General features: G+C 34.1%; 2 protein-coding genes across 3 annotated transcripts in view; one reads left to right on the top strand and one right to left on the bottom strand.

The window, feature by feature from the left end:
- CEP85L (centrosomal protein 85 like) overlaps positions 1 to 17,009 on the top strand; it is a 153,035-nt gene that overhangs the window by 58,670 nt on the left and 77,356 nt on the right. The window lies entirely within an intron of this gene.
- On the bottom strand, positions 5,807 to 15,364 carry PLN (phospholamban). Its single transcript, XM_065889181.1, has 2 exons — positions 15,291 to 15,364; positions 5,807 to 6,460 (listed from the first exon to the last, which is right to left on the bottom strand). Exon 2 carries the CDS (start codon positions 6,361 to 6,363, stop codon positions 6,205 to 6,207), a length of 159 nt encoding a protein of 52 aa, XP_065745253.1. The 5' UTR covers positions 6,364 to 6,460; positions 15,291 to 15,364; the 3' UTR covers positions 5,807 to 6,204.

A 17,009-nucleotide genomic window follows, 5' to 3' on the forward strand; every position in this document is an offset into this window, starting at 1 on the left:
CACCAATCTGTTCTCTGTATATATGATTGTGATTTTTTGTTTGCTTGTTTTAAAAACATAATTGTCTTTCTCTGTCTGACTTATTTCACTTAGCATAATGCTTTCAGTGTCCATCCATGTTGTCCCAAATGGCAAGATTTCCTTTTTATGGATGAATAACTTTCCATTGTTTATTGTAATATTCTATACACACACACACACACACACACACACACACACATGGCACATTTTCTTTATTCATTCATCTACTGGTGGATAATTAGGTTGCTTCCATGTCTCGGCTATTGTCAGTAAAGCTGAAATGAACATAGGGGTGCATATATATTTTTTCAAGTTTGTGTTTTCACTTTCTTCAGATGGATACCCAGAAGTGGAATTGCTAGATCATATGGAAGTTCTCTTTCTAATTTTTGAGGAACCTCCATACTGTTTTCCATAGTGGCTGCACCAGTTTACATTCCCACCAACGTGTACAGGTTTCTTTTTTCTCTACATTCTTGTCAACACTTGATATTTCTTGTCTTTTTGATAATAGCCATTCTGATAGGTGTGAGGTGATATCTCATTGTGATTTTGATTTGAATTTCCCTGATGATTAGTGATGCTGAGCACCTTTTCATGTACCTGTTTGCCATATATATGTTTCTTCTCGGTTTCTACATCTATAAAATGAGAAGGTGTAACTAAAGTCATTTATAAAGCTTTGGTAGTGGTTGGTATGTATTTAGGTTTATAAAATAGATGTGCTTAATTTTTTAAATTAAATTGAATGTCAGGATTTATTAATCATTTTAAGGAAAACATTTTACAATAATATTACATAAAAGAAAAATGGTGTGTACCCCCTAATGTAACATGTAAATGTTTAAATTTCTTGATCTGGAAATGTTTTCTATTCCATGGTAATTTTCTACAGCTCATTTTAACTGGGAAACCAGTTATCTGTAGAATTTTTCATAAACTCTATCATCCAATTTTTTTTCGATTGCCAGAATTTTCTGAAACAAAGTAATTCCATTGAAAATTGTAAAATTTCCCTAGAGCAAAAACTTAAAATTACTAATGGTTACAATTACTAATAAAAAAGTAACAAAGATTAAAGGAATATATTCTATGAAAGGATAAGGAAATCACATACCTAGGAACCTCACAAATCTGAGTGCAGCTCCAAAACATACTCATAACCTAATGTGCTACATTCACAGGAGAACCCTAAACACATCGCATGTGCCTTCTTTACTCTTGTTTTGGACATAGTTCTTATCATCTTGATTATATATATTTAAATTGCATAACCAAACAGAAGTATCATTATGATGTGTGAATTACAAATCAGAAAAGAGCAGTTTAACCAGATTTATTTGTGATTTATCTATTCAAGCAGTTGAAAGATAGGAGACCTAATTTATCAAATGCTACCATATTTCAGTTCTCAGGTGCTTGTGATTATAGGAGAACAGGGTTCAAGTAGTTGTTTCTGCAGCTGGTGTCTTTACACAGAAGTGGAGCGGCCTGGGGTGGTGGGGGGAGGGGCTGAATGTTCTGCTCCAGCCTGCAGAACGGTAGGTGCGATAGGGAGGTAACTGTGAGAGTTGAGTGAATTTAAAGGAATAAGTACTAATTCATTCCTTCTTCCATTCTGGTGGGAGGACCCGCTTCTGTAATCGAAATTTTCCCCGACCTTGAAGCAGTGCAGAGAGGGTAGGGAGCTTGGAGGTGCTTTGTGGAGAAAACTTATTTTTAAATCTTCTTGGTGCGTGGTACAGGAAGAAGGCTATAAGGGACAAAACTTGCTTGTGCTTGGGAAGCCCTACTTTTTGATTAACCTTCTTTGGGATGGTCTCTTTATAGTGCATTTAAGTTTCATAGTAGAAAGATGAAACCAGGTAAGGAAAACCTAGACACTTTAATTGCACTGTTTAAATGACCGCTTCTCTTCTAATTCTCTTGGACTACTACAGAAAAAAAATTCTTAAATACCTTCTCCTTGGAGCCTCTAAATACTGTATTTTAAAAGCGGTCATCTTTGTCTTAAGTCTCTTTAAAAACATTGATTTCCTTTTAGTCTAATTTTTGCATAAAGGGAAGAGGCTTAATAACAATTATCCCATCTCATAAATTGTGAGAATGTGTATGATTTTCAAGGACAACTGTTTGTCACCGTGAAGAAAAAGAAAACACAAAAACTATTTACAACAAAGAAGAGGAATTTGGCTGAGAGTCACAATCTAACATCACCATAAATTTATCTAGAACTTTGTAGCTGTCAGAGTGTTTTATCTCAATTGATCCTCAGAACCTCCTTTCTCCCTTTACACCCTCAAAAGTTTAGTATTGTAACATGGAAGTGTCACTCCTCTTAGAACTCAGTTCTAAATAATTACTGAGCCAGCCTCACAGTCTTATGTGCATGGTGTTCTTTGATTCCCATGGTTTCCTATTAAATCAGCTAGAGTGTAGGTGATGTGGAACTCTGAAGCGTTTTCCCTTGTGAATGAAGAGAAGCCATCGATGCCCTCAGTTGATTAGAGTATAGGCCTCCATGTGCAATGTCCACCACAATCTTTGGTTCGTTCCTCTGTTCTACATTTGCTGCTCTCTTTCCACCTTCCCCAAAAGCTGTCTAACCCTACATGGACTATGACATAAGAGAAAAACAAACAGCAAAGTCTTATCATCTTCTCTTTGGAAAGACTGTTTCCCATTCCAGGACCCTTTTGCATTTCCCTTTTGGGGTGCGGTGAGAAGGGATTGGAGGATGCATACTTCTACACACAGCAGTGTCCACTGGGTCCATATAAGCTCACAGTGGACCCCCCAGACAGAAGTGAAGAAGTGTTCTCTTTATTGACAAAGTAGTTCTTCTTTTCTCTTATATTCTGTAGGATCTTTCTGAGTTCTGGGTTGCAATCATTAAGAGGCGGAAGATAAAATTTTGTGCTTGTTTTAACCAAGGAGAGGCTTGATCAGCCAGGATATTGGCACCTAATGATTTCAACGTATTTTACTGGAAGATTTCTCCTATATAAATAAAAAATATAAATATTTGGTAGAATGACTTAAAGCTAAATGACTTGCTTTTTGTCTAACATCACATATGAATGAAAGGTTTTATTTTTAATGTGAGAGCATTTTGTGTATTCTATTACATTCTCTGAAAAGAAAGTTTTCTTGTTTTTATTCTTATTTTTGCACCCTGTTTTGTTTTGAACTTTTTTACTGTTTAACATAATATAGCACAACTGCATTGAAAGATGTGGACACTGTGACACTCTCAATAGATAGGATATGACATTCACTAGCTAACTAAAATGCATATAATTGATTTTTGTATACATGTTTTAATGAATAAACTTATTAATATGTTTGGCTTTTTTCAATCTGTCATCTTTTCTGTATAGTATTGGCATATAATTTTTAGACATTTTAAAGTGTGCTGTTACTTAGAAGAAGAGCAAATGTTTTGAAATTTTACCATTTTCTCACTTTTCCAGAAGACTCAAGAATAATCAAAGGATAAATAACTTCTAGACAGGAGGAAATTCATTGTTTTATGTAGGTCTGTCCTCTTATGTCTGTACTAGGAAATCTTGATCTTATTTTATTTGGGGAAAGTCACTGAAAACAACCTACAAAATCGAAACTGCTTATAATTAGATTGTTTTATGATCATATCAATCATGAGCAATTTCACTGAGTTCAAGAAGGTTCATTTTAATGTAGGTGATTTGCATTAAATAAACATTTTGGACGAGATAAAATAAAAAAGACAACATTAAACATTTAAGAATTAGTTCAGTTTTGGTACCCTGTAAAGTAAGATTAGAGTTTATTCTACAGTAGAAAGTATTTGAGCATTTGGTATTTAAAAATGTTTAAATACATAGTTCATTATATCTTACTCTTTACACATCATGATAAACAGAATAAATAAGTTGCATTTAAAGAATGGGTTTTTGTTTTACAATATAATCTAAGGTACATTACAATATAATCTAAGGTACAGTATTCTGTAATCCTCAAGTATAAGGTTTTAATTTCTGTTAAAGGCAGAATGAAAAACAAAAAAATTCTTTATTTCTGTTTGACTTAGGAAAAACTCCATAACCTCACAGCTTATGGTTTGAAGTTGATGTTGTAATGAGCAACATAATGAAAAGGATAGAACTTATTATTGTAAAATTTCCACTTATTTTTTAAGATCATTGCAGCTAATTACAGAACTTGGTTATTTTTTGCGTGGGTTATTATTGACACCAGTGAAGTGAATGCATTACTTCTTGTTTATAAGCTCTTCTAGTTGATGTTAGGGATATCCAACCCATAGATGAGGTTTCACTCAAGAAATCCCTCTGTTAGTAAGAAACCCCTTTTCCCTCTGTTCTCAGATATCAGTGAACCAAAATTATCCCCCTTCCTATCTCCAGTACCCCTCAGGGATTCAGAAAAAACTTAAAAGCAATATTTCCGTCACTATTTTCTTAGTAGCACTTGTGTTACAAACCAAGGTCAACACTGACTTTTCCAGTTCTTTTAGTAACCATATTTTGGCAAATCGTATAGGAAATTACATATTTTCTACTCCTTTAATAATTACTATATCAGTAGTATGTCTTGAACGTAAGTTAAAATTACCAATTGTACAATATAGGTGTAAACCATTTTAGACTTAATTTTAAACTGAGTCAATTTAAATTACCAAATTTTGGTGAATATATTTTCCAAACCAGTTTTTACTTCTATTGTTTAATGAGTTGTTGGAAGATATTTTTAAATGACTAGAGGGGACTAGATTAGTATTGCTGGATCTATAATTTAGCGTAGTTGAGTGGCCTACCAAATATGTATTTACCGTCTGGGTGATAGATTAATGAAAATAGCTAAGCCCTATCATAAACAATAGTGGGATAAAAAGTTCATTTCAAGGGCTTCCCTGGTGGCGCAGTGGTTGAGAGTCCGCCTGCCGATGCAGGGGACACAGGTTCGTGCCCCGGTCCGCGAAGATCCCACATGCCGCGGAGCGGCTGGGCCCGTGAGCCGTGGCCGCTGAGCCTGCGCATCCGGAGCCTGTGCTCCGCAAAGGGAGAGGCCACAACAGTGAGAGACCCGCATACCACAAAAAAAAAAAAAAAAAAAAAAAAGTTCATTTCAAAACTTAATCAAAGAATTTGTTAATTTTGGAGAGATAGTTAAAAATTTTATTAATGCTTGAAATAATATTTTTTCTTTTATTCTGTTCCTTGCCTACATTGAGTGTGAGATTAGAACAGAAGACAACCTGTAAAATCATTCTGATGTCTTAAAATTTCATGATTCCAGAGATACAGTGTGGCAGTTATGTGCTCTAATTCAGATAATTAGCTATAGTGCCTTAAATTAAGGTTGATTCTGTTCTATTAGTGTATTAGTATTTATGGCTAATCACAATGTCAGATGTTAAATTAACCAACAGTTCTTGTCTATTGATCATAAAGTCCTAGAGAGAACAGATTTACAGTTTACCTACATGTGCTAAAATTCTGTAATTCTTTGAAAAAATTAGTTAAATTTTACTTATGTAAGGGTATGATCTTGGTTTTTTTAACTTGATTCACATAAACTTAAAATATTAGGGTAGTATACAAAAAACATAATTTCTATTTTAGAATGTATGCTCTGATAGAATTACTACAAAGACTTCTGTATGATGATAGTAAAGATAACAGATGTTAGGGCTGTTTCAAGTGATGACATTTCATTTGAATGATTATTTTGATATACTTGGTAAAGACCTGAAAAATACTTAATAAACATCAAAGAGGCTTTTACAGTACAGTATAAATTATATTTACCCCCAAAGAGTGAAGCTAATGCTTTATATATGAAGTGAACTTGTTAGCAGTGCAATTTCAAAACTAAACCCCTAGTTCATCCTTAGGAAAGATTTGGGATAGAAACTTATAAGCTCTTTTGAGAAAATCAGCAGTTACATTATAGTCATTTTAAAGTTAATTTTTTAAAATAAAGCCCTTTTTATGTTTACAACATCCAGCAGATGAATACATTTGCTAACAATTTGTTTTGTTCCAAATCTTGACCTTTTCACAAAGAAATTCTTCTACTTAGGAAGTGGTCTCTTATATAGTATCGTTTTCCCTTCTTCATGGGATGATAGATTTTAAGCTGATGGTGATAAGTTGCAGCACTGGAGATTGCAGCAGAACTTCAGAGAAGCATCACGATGATGCAAATCAGCAAGAGACATATTAAGATGAGACAGAAATTGACAAATAGGTTCTGGAGATTTTGACGTGCGTGTTGAGGCACGTCAATGGTTGAAGCTCTTCTTATAGCAGAGCGAGTGAGGTATTGGACTTTATCCATGACACCAGGATGGCAGGAAGCCTGAAGTTTTAAACGGTCAAGAGAAAGATAAAAAGCTGCCAGCCAAGTGTGAGATCACTGTCTTCTTTTAGGTTGTCTGGAATGTAAAAATAGAAAATGGATTAGCATAATATGTGTAACCTATCCTCTGAACAGGTAAAACAGTTTGCGTTAATCCCTCTTCCTCAACATTATTTGTATTTATGACATCAAATATCTCTATAGTCTGTGTGTGTGTTGCTCTGTCTCTGTCAGTCTGTTTTGGTGATGGTCACCATGATGTCTTGTATTTGGGGTGTAATAACTTTAGTCTTTGCCTCCTCCTCTCAAAATGACTGGAAGTATAGTTTGGTTAGGGTGCAGCTTGTTTTGGGCTATTCCCTTGGGCAAAAGTTCTTACATATAGTTTATTTTTTTAATGAATTTATTTATTTTTGGCTGTGTTGGATCTTTGTTGCTGTGTGTGGGCTTTCTTTAGTTGCGGCGAGTGGGGGCTACTCTTCGTTGCGGTGCGTGGGCTTCTCATTGCGGTGCCTTCTCTTTTTTTGTGGAGCATGGGTTCTAGGTGTGTGGGCTGCAGTAGTTGTGGCACGTGGGCTCAGTAGTTGTGGCTTGCGGGCTCAGTAGTTGTGGCTCGCAGGCTCTAGAGCGCAGGCTCAGTAGTTGTGGTGCACGGGCTTAGTTGCTCCATGGCATGTGGGATCTTCTCAGACCAGGGCTCAAACCTGTGCCCCCTGCATTGGCACCACCAGGGAAGTCCTTACATATAGTTTTATTAAGGCTGTTTCTCGGTGAGCATAATTGTTGTGAACATTAGTATATAAATAGCTCCAGAGCAAGTCGTATAATAAGAAATGCATGCATTCAATTATTCTCTGGATGTTGATTTCACTCCAGAATAAAATAGTTCAATGAGCAGTGTTTTACCAGAACTATAGATTCAAATGTTTCTCATTCCTTTTTATGATTTTATAGCTTTGTAGAATATGCTATTTTAAGTAACTTTTTAACAAGATGATATTAAGTACTGAAGGCTGTCAAGACTCAGAAGGCATAGTAATAAAATTATCATTATCTCACTGTCTACCACAGACAGTTGCTATTTGCAAAGGACCTGTACTTAAGAACAGCATTTCCATTTGTTTTCTTTCAGAGCTCCCACAAGCTATTCTGCCTAGTTAATTAATTAGTTGCTGCCTAATCAATTATCGGTGCTAATTAATTAACAAAACACAACTTAAAACAACAGATCATTATAGAAAATTAGATATAGATTAAAAATTAGCTGTGAGTTAACTGCCCAGAGATAATAGCTATTAACATTTGGTGATATTTGTTGTCAATCAGGATACGTCTGTGTAAATTTTGAAATAAGAAAAATTAGAAATGGAATTTTTAAAATAACCGTAATTAACTGCCAAAGATAATAGCTGTTAACATTTGTTGATATATCACTGCTAATCAAGGTATTATTACCTTACCCCAGCTGCCTGATTTCATTTTCTCTCTAGTGGCTATATGTCTCATGAAAACCCATCTCAACCTTCAGCTGTATTTCTGAGAGAGACTAGTGCTGAAGACAGTAGAGGGAAGAACTGAAAGAATGAGGAAGGGGAAGATATATATTAGGACTGATCAGTTAGAACTCCTCATTTATTGTTACAAAGAAACCATGTGGTATATGGTGGTTAGATTCTATATAATTTTAGCACTTCAACTTGGCTCTATTCATTTTTTTTTAACATCTTTTTTGGAGTATAACTGCTTTACAATTGTGTGTTAGTTTCTGCTGTATAACAAAGTGAATCAGCTATACGCATACATATATCCCCATATCCCCTCCCTCTTGCATCTCCCTCCCACCCTCCCTATCCCACCACCCTAGGTGGTCACAAAGCACCGAGCTGATCTCCCTGTGCTATGCAGCTGCTCCCCACTAGCTATCTATTTTACATTTGGTAGTGTATATATATGTTTGAATTATGGGCTTTCATTTGGCTGAAGACTCTGGTCTCCTTCATAGTATTGGCCTATAGTGAGGAGATCCAAAAAACCAACTTAGGTCAAACTTCATTCTTTCAAAGAGTTGGTAACAAACTGTGTTTCTCTAGTGCACACACATATATATATATGTATTTAGCATATATTCTTCATTCTCCAACACAAGTGGCTGTTACTTAATAGAAAATGACAGCATAATCTTGGTATAAATTTAATTTAATTACTTTTTTTTAATTCCTCAGGTAAAATACTATAGAAATAAAGGGGTTTTCTTTTGTTCCTTAAGAAGAAGCATCCTTTAAGTTGTTTCGGCTTATATTTGTTTATTATAGATATAGCGGATTTATACTGTTGGGTAATTGTGGAGAAGGTTTTCTTTGTTACTTTATTATATAAATCTGACTAATCTCTTTATATAACAGAGTACAACTAAGAAGGTTGTAAAGAATTAGCATTGGTAATTCCTATTTAAACTTAATTTTTGTGAAGTTTCAGGACTTAAATGGTATAAAAGGTCTAAATTTTAAAATTATTGGGAGATATAACATGGAAAGGGAAGAGCAGGCCAGTTATTCATCATGAAGCATACACAAGAGTCACTCCCTACCCTGACACTGGTGAGTGGTACTTGAGTCACATGAAACATGTCACCTTTCCATAAATACTTCATTCCCTTTTATGATTCTGTTCTTTGCACATGTTGTTCTGGCTCTGCCTGGAATGTCTTCCCTCCCCCTGCCTCTACCTTTGATTCTTTGCCAGGCAAACTTCAGTTAATCCTTAAGGCCCAGTTTAAATATCACTTCCTAATGAAACCTTCCATTACTCATTAAGGCAGAATTGGTTATCACCTCTGTTGGGTTTTAGTAGGGCTCTGGTATTACCTGTATCAAGATATGGCTATTGGGCTGTGCTGTAATTTTGATTTACGTGCCTGTGCCCCCAACTAGAATTCTAGTTCGTGAGTATAAGAAATCACGTGTTTATTTGGTATTCTAGTACTTAGTGCAAAATTAGTACCATTTGAACAAGTCAGTGAAGTTGAACAAGGGTTTTTATGATTTACTTTAATATTTTTAGAAAATTATTAATGATCAAAGATAGTGCTGTGATTAACAGATTAACCATGTAGAAAATAGAATTTGATAAACACATAATCTCCAATATTCTTCTCAAGTCTCTTTCTTTTTGTTAGCCTGAACTGGGCTTTGTACAAGTGGATATTTGGTGTTTGTGAAATACAAAGAGGTGTGCCCTAAATAGATGAGCTATCTAATGATGAATATACAATGAATAGATTTTAAAGATGATCTCATAATACTTCAGCCAACTATTGTTGGAAAAGGGTAGTTTGTTCCTGGAGACAAGTTGATTATAAAGGAGACAACCAAAGATACTGTCTTACTTCTTGTCAAACTTAGAAATATGTTATAATTCTAGAGTGATTTGTAGTCACTTTATAACCTTATGCTAAAACCAAAACAAATCTACTTTACATGCTGAAATGTTAGCTATATGCATGCAATTTATTGGGCCCAATTTATTTTACAGTGGTACAATCTGCAATGTGTTGAATCCTAATTCTGCTGAACTTCCAAAATCTGTATGATAATAATTAAGCCAAAATTCATCCCTACAAGATGGGGCTTCCAGTCATATGTTGAGAATTGAAAAACCGTGTGTGGGAACAGCACAGTCCTATTTTTAGAGTTGTCTGTGACCTTCACTACATCATAATTTATGGCATGGTTGTCAGGTGTTTATTTTTTTCCTCCTCTGTGGTCACAGCCATCCTATGAGTTTAGAACTCCTGCAGTCTTTTTTTCCTTCTTTTTCTTAGAGCCAAGCTGTTAATGCAGTATTATTTGGTAGAGAGCCTAGAAAAATAGTTTCACTATATTTTCATTTAATTTAATCTTTTAGAGCATTCTTTTGGGATAGTCAGAAATAGATTGTGTTGGGGTATTCTGAACTTACATCTGGCCTAAACATCCAAGGAGACTGAAATTAGCTCTACCCTCCCAAAACCCCCCCCTTGGGGGGGGGGCTTTTTAAAAGGATGACAGTTATGTAAGTTAAGTGTTTAGGACAAGAGGAGTAAGGATACTTTGAAAATTAATTCATCATCCGGGCCCTAGTATCAGAATATTGAAAATATGAAAGATGCTTTGATAGGAATTTGGTTGTAGATGTGCCAGATCCGTCTCTTGAGTTACATGTAAGAGGCAGAAAAGTACCCACAGAGTATCTTGTATGCCTGTGGGCACTGTGATTATTCAAATTTTTGGAAGGATGGGAAGAATAACCCTTTACTGTTCTTTGTAGGATTTATAAAGCCTTTGCTTGTCCACTTTTCCTCTTTTGCTCAAAAAGGTGAAATTGGGAAGTAAATACAGTCAAGTTCAAGATAGTATTCTGTTTTTTTGAAGTGGAAGAAGGAGAGACCAAACTACAGGCAACTCTAATCCTTCAACAGGTATCATGTGCCATGTTAGGCAACATTTTGGGTGCAAGGTACCTTGTCAGCTTCTGCAGTAGTTCTCACTTCGTGTGCATTGATTTCTATTTCTTAAGGTAACAACAGATGCATTCTTGTGCAAAAGGAACTTCAGTAGACTTTTGCAGACTTTTGGTGTCTGCTTTATGACTTGCTAGACAATTGATACCTTAACGATGTTATATACGCTGAGCAGTAATCCCCACGTGTAATTTAAGCACTTTCCGTGCTTTGCAGAACTTACTGAACTTCAGTTTTTTTTCAGTACTCCCTCTGCTGAAACCATAAATTCCTTAGATTCTTTATTTGTGGTGTTCAGAATTTTGCTTCCCTTTAATTTTTATCTGCTTGTTCATGCTTTTAGTAAAGTAAACATGGACATATTTTGCTAGTAAATTCAAGTAATACACATCTAAGAGTACAGTCTGACAGATCATTTTTTGAAAAATTTTTCCCATTAGATTGGTTCAGAAGATTAGAATTCTCTATAGATTTGAGTTACAGGACTTGTCTATATTAGGATTATTGGGGGGGGCATTATTTTTTCCTACTCTTTGCTGTCATTTTCTCAGATAATCCAGAAGCGATTGTGTATGCATCTTTTTTTTGTGGTTGTTGAATTAAATCAGGACAGTTCATCATTAGATTTGTCATCAATCTGTTGGCATCCAAAAGTTCACTTTGGTAGAATCATTTTCCTTTTGAGATTGCCTAATGCTAATAAACTTGGAAGTTGTATTGGAAGTTATTTTGTGTCAGCAACTTTCCAGAGCTTTGTTGGTCCACACTGGCTATTTGAAAGGATCTTCAAGCTGCTTCTGCCTGGTTATGAGAAGAATTGTGTAAACATATAAAAATCAACATATTCTCAACCCCTAAACTGACCCCATAATGAATTGTTTCCCTGAGTTCAAAGCTCTGCCTTTAGGAAAATTCATTAAACAGCAGCATACAGATTTTCTCTTTGAAATTGGCACACTGCTGTTGCTAGTCTGTAGGCTTGTCTTTATTGTCTGTTTATTATGCTAAGATTAATTTATTTGCAATTAAAATATTCTTTTTAACCTTCAGATTCTTCTTCGGGGGGGAAAAGCATGTGAGGAGGAAGTGTAGAGGAAGTTTTAAGGAAAATGAATGCCAGTTAAATATATCCCCACTAATGTGGGTAAGTTGGCCTCCCCTCTCCCCCTGTTTTGGAAAAGACCTGAAGGTGAAATACATTTTAGAAAGCACTAGAGGTCCTCAGTTGACTACAAGTTTACTGGGGTGGAGCTGTACACCCAGGCCTCATTTTCTTGTGTTTCTCTGGTAATACATGCTTCAGAGTTATGTAGGGTAAGAACATTGATGTACTATTTCTGGAAATGTTCAAAGAGACTACATATTATCTGATTTAGGTCACTGTAATTTAGAAACATCACTTCCTTGATTTCTAACCTTTAGGTTTTCTTCTTTGCTGGTGTGATCAGTACCGTGTTAACAGTTTAGATGAAAGTTAGTGATTTTCATAGCATAAATAAAGCAAGATTGCTCTATTCAAGCACTTCAGAACAAATGAGGTTAAATATTTTCAATGGTAGAATGTGAGGAGGTCAGAAATGAAACTTAGGAAAGCCAAGGATTTAATATGGAACTGGAATAAAATACGAAAGTGTGGTTTTTGTTTATGCAAGTATTCTCCTATCTCCAATTAATTAGTGAGATTAAGAAACAGTACATAACAAAATGTAATTTTTTGAAAAGTTTTGAGGAGAAATTAACCTGACTTTTAGGTATCAAAGCTAAAGATTAAAGACATGAGTATTTTAGCAATGAAACAAATTAAATAAAAAGAAACTTTAATTTGTGCATGTTATTGTTCTTTAAAATCTGTGCAGTTAGTTTGAGTTTTGTCTTCCAGGGTGTATCGCTTAATAACTGAGGACATCTATAACTTTCTTATATTCCTGGCTTTGAAAGTGATCAGGAGAATATTATAAGGCTATTAAGGACATCATACCTCATGCATAAATTTAACTTTAAATAAAATGGAATGGTTTTAAATTAAAATAGAAGTTTGCCTTTTAGAGTGCCATTTGAGGACTTTCAATTTATTTTGTTTTGCCAATGTCATGATTTATTTTTAAGCCATGTTGATCAGTGGATGAGATGTGTGTGTGGTTTAGAGTCATAAAATCTTGGCTCTTGTCAAGGCTCCACCATTTTCTAGCTCTGTGACCTTGGGCAGTTCACCTTTTTGCATCTGTTCCTAAACTGTAAAATAGAGATGGAGTGTCAAACATATAGGGATTTAAGAGCATCAAATGAAATATTTGTATGTGGTGCATTTAGAAAATTGTTCAAGAATAAAGAAGGAAGTTTTAATTGCCCTCATTATTTCTAGGATTGGTAATAAATATACAGTCTAATTTAGGTACTCTGATTTTTACATTTAATTTTTACTTAAAACTTTAATACATGACACAGTTAATATTTTACCTAATACATTTAATACATTAAAATTTTAATTCTTCTGGGGAGCTATTTTGTTTATGTAAATATTCTATCTCCAATTAATTAGTGAGATTAAGAAATAAATAATATCAATAAGTAACAAAATGCAGTTTTTTCTGGAATATTATTTTCCCTTATGTCCACTGAAATACTGTTAAAATAATTTTGATACTTGAGTTTTAGGAAATGATAGTGACATGACTCCTCTTAGTTAAACAGAGTACTCTAGCTCTTTCACGTGTTTTTAAGACTTAATCAATTTTTCATAATTTAAACATCTTTCACATTTCTTCCATTTTATTTCATCAGACACTTTTTTTTTTCTTTTAAGCACTTAGTCTTAAACCACATGAAACAAAGACAGTACTTAAATTTCACCTTATAAAAGAGATGAACTAGTTGGGACATTATGTCTGGCACTAGGGTATTATGTTTCAAATTTGAATAACAGTCACTGTAACTATGTAATTTCCGTTAATCTGGCACACGAAGGATAACTTTAATAGCAGAATTTCTGCTCTTTCTAGAAATTAACTTCATGGAGCAGTATGTGATGTGAAATTTTGGTACTATAAAAGAATTCATGAACATCTCATATGAAGTGTGAGAATGTAATTTGATAGATATTTGAGTAAAAATGCATAAATCTGCATATAAAACACCTGCACTGAGTGACTCTTGTGTAACATCAAAGTAAAAACATGTTATGAATATGAAGATACTTAGAGGCAGTTGGGGTGCCTCAGTGGTAGACAGAAATTATAAATGCTTTTGCATGCCTCAAGGAAAGCTGCTTAAGGAATTATACAAAGTTCTTATCTATAAAAAGCAGTAGAGTTAACATTGGTCATAAGAACTTAGAATTCTAGAGGTAAATTTTATTTTGACATATATATAAAAATAAAAATAATGAAATAAAATCAATGTAGTATCCTTTATGCCCTGACTGAAAGTTAAGAATGAAAACACATTTCATATATTAAATTGAGGATAAAGAGTAGAGTAGAATTTAAACAGAAGTTATAAATTTTATGGTGGCATCTCCATTCCTGGGCATTTTTTCATCCTCCTCTCCACCTTCCAAATACAAGAGAGGAAACTGAGGAACACTGGAGGATAGTAACTTGATAAATGTATATTCATTAATAGCAGAATAAACATTCATTTGATCAAATTCACTCAAATGAGATACTTAGGAATATTTGTGCTACCAAAATAACATCTCTTTATTTTTAAAATAAAGAAATTAATGTTCTGTAACTTCAGAAAGAATTTTACATGTTTTTGACAAGTGTTTTGAAATGTCCAAACTTGTTATTTATGATATAATATTGAATTTAATATAAATAACTCAATTTATTAAAAGCTTGGATTTTTTAATAGAAGTTGACTGGACTTAGTTCGTGCTATATGTTCTTAAACTCCACTTCATTAATATTCCCTGTAAAGAATCATAATGATAATATTGGAGTAGTGATGCCAGTAACACAACTGTTCTTAGTATTCCGGATGTAAGCAGACAGCTCAGTCCTACCCTACTTCTCAGCAGAGTAACACATAACAAAATGAAACCACATTTTTGCATGGAGAAATCAAATCACCACTAGTACCAAACATGGTAACATGATTGAAAGATATTTTAATTGGCAGAAATTTACTTTTGAAGAGCAATAAAAGTGAAGGTTAAATTAAAACGACAAACCAACAACCAGGACCAAAGATGACTGCTATCTTTATCATTTCTGGGTTAAGTCTTATTCTTACTATCACTGAATGGGTAAGCATTTATTTAGAAATTAAGCTTTATGTCAGTCAGACATGTTATTATCTAACTTTGAACTGAAGTTTATAAAATATGATTAACTTTTTAAAAAGTTCAGTAAGTTTGAGTTATAGAAAGTAAGAATTGCCATAACCAGTGAAATCTGTTTCTTACCTTGGCTGTTGTGATGATCACAATATAGAATATTGTAAGTTGTATGAAGTATTATCCGGTGTTTAGCTGGAAAGTTTTCTGACTGTTACCGGAGTTATGGGAACAATTGAAGTAGGTGGAGGAGAAAAAGTGTTCTAGGGAGGTCTTATGATGTCACGCAGGAATTCTGAAGTTATGATTGGTTAGCCATAGTCTTATCACAACCAAACGTTTTAGAATGTCATTTATCTTAACCTTAGGTATGGAAAGGTCATTAACACTTTGTGCCTTTTGTTCTTTATTTTAAAAAGTATATGGGAGATAAGTGAAAAAGTAAGTTCAGCGTGATAGAAAGCTCTTTTTTAGAGGTTCATGCATCTTCAGGCTTAGAAGTAATTGTAAACTGAGGGTAATAATGTTGAAGAACTAAAATAAAGTAATAGGAATTTTAATAGAATGAGAATAATAATACTGGCTTAAGCCAAACAACTTTCATTGAGTTTGTTGTTGCTGTTGCTTTAATACTGCAGCTTCATAATGTTAACTTCTAGCAAGACAATAATTAAACATTGTCACAGAATCAAATTTTATACCTTTTCCTGACTTATTTTCTTCTTTTCTCATACCTACGTGTGTATGGGGGAGAGAGTATGTGTGAGAAAGCCAGGCTGAGAAATCTGATTTTGGTTTTAAAAACTCTGTGTTTTCTTAGTTAGGGCTTTAACCACGTTTTTATGAATAGTAATTCTCATTTGAACTGATAGATATCACCCCAAGAAAAGTTGCTGTTTACACATTTAAGTACTTAGGATTTTTTAACAGCTACATTAAATTACCATAAAATCTTACTAAAATTCCAATAAGCTGACAGTATCAAGAGTAACTTTCTAGCAAAAAAGAAATAATCACAAATCACTAATCAGTGGCATCCTAGTTAGTGATACTTTATTGACAATAGGTGTGCATGTGTTTGGAAATTTAGTACTTCTGAAAGGGTGTGCCTCATTTAATGCAGTAGTTGTTTTCCTGAAAATTACTGTGTAAATGAAATTTTAGTAAATGGAATGATGTTTTGAACTTCTGAGAACAGAAAAGGATTCCTTCGACAAGCCAGGCATCTTTTTCCTGTTTTTTGTAATTTTTTTGTTTATATATTAGATTTACTTAAATCACCACACCTCCAGATTCTAATTCTTAAATCTCGACTGTAATTCTGGAGAAGCTACTTGTTATTTTTAATTTTTAAAATACTTACAGCAGAGTGAACTCAGTCTGCTTCACTTTCTTATGGGTAACTAAAATCTTTTGCAGCAGCTGCTTACGTGTCCTTAAATGGAGATGATTTTGGCTTCTTCCAAAGAAAGATAAATCCTTTGCTAGAACAAATCTCTTGTTATTTAAAGAATCAACTAAAACTATCAGAAATAACATTCAGCAAAGGCCCTCTGTAAACATTGCTAAGGGAAAGTTTTACAACTTAAAAGTAAAACCCCAAATTAAATAAATTGCATGAATGTTTCACAGTTTGCTCAGTGCTATTCAAGCATTTTTTCTTTCAATCATTACATAATGAGGATCTCTTATTATTACCAATTGCCAATGATTACTGACATACAAAACCTAGGGCCTTGAAATATAACCCTAAAGTGGTTTACAGTAATTTGTCAAAGATGACATAGCTGCTAAGGGACAAACTGAGGGTTTAAATCCAGATCTGTTTAGTTATAATTCTCTGATAGG

Source organism: Phocoena phocoena, chromosome 12, assembly GCF_963924675.1.
Source record: "Phocoena phocoena chromosome 12, mPhoPho1.1, whole genome shotgun sequence".
In the NCBI taxonomy this organism is placed as follows: domain Eukaryota; kingdom Metazoa; phylum Chordata; class Mammalia; order Artiodactyla; family Phocoenidae; genus Phocoena; species Phocoena phocoena.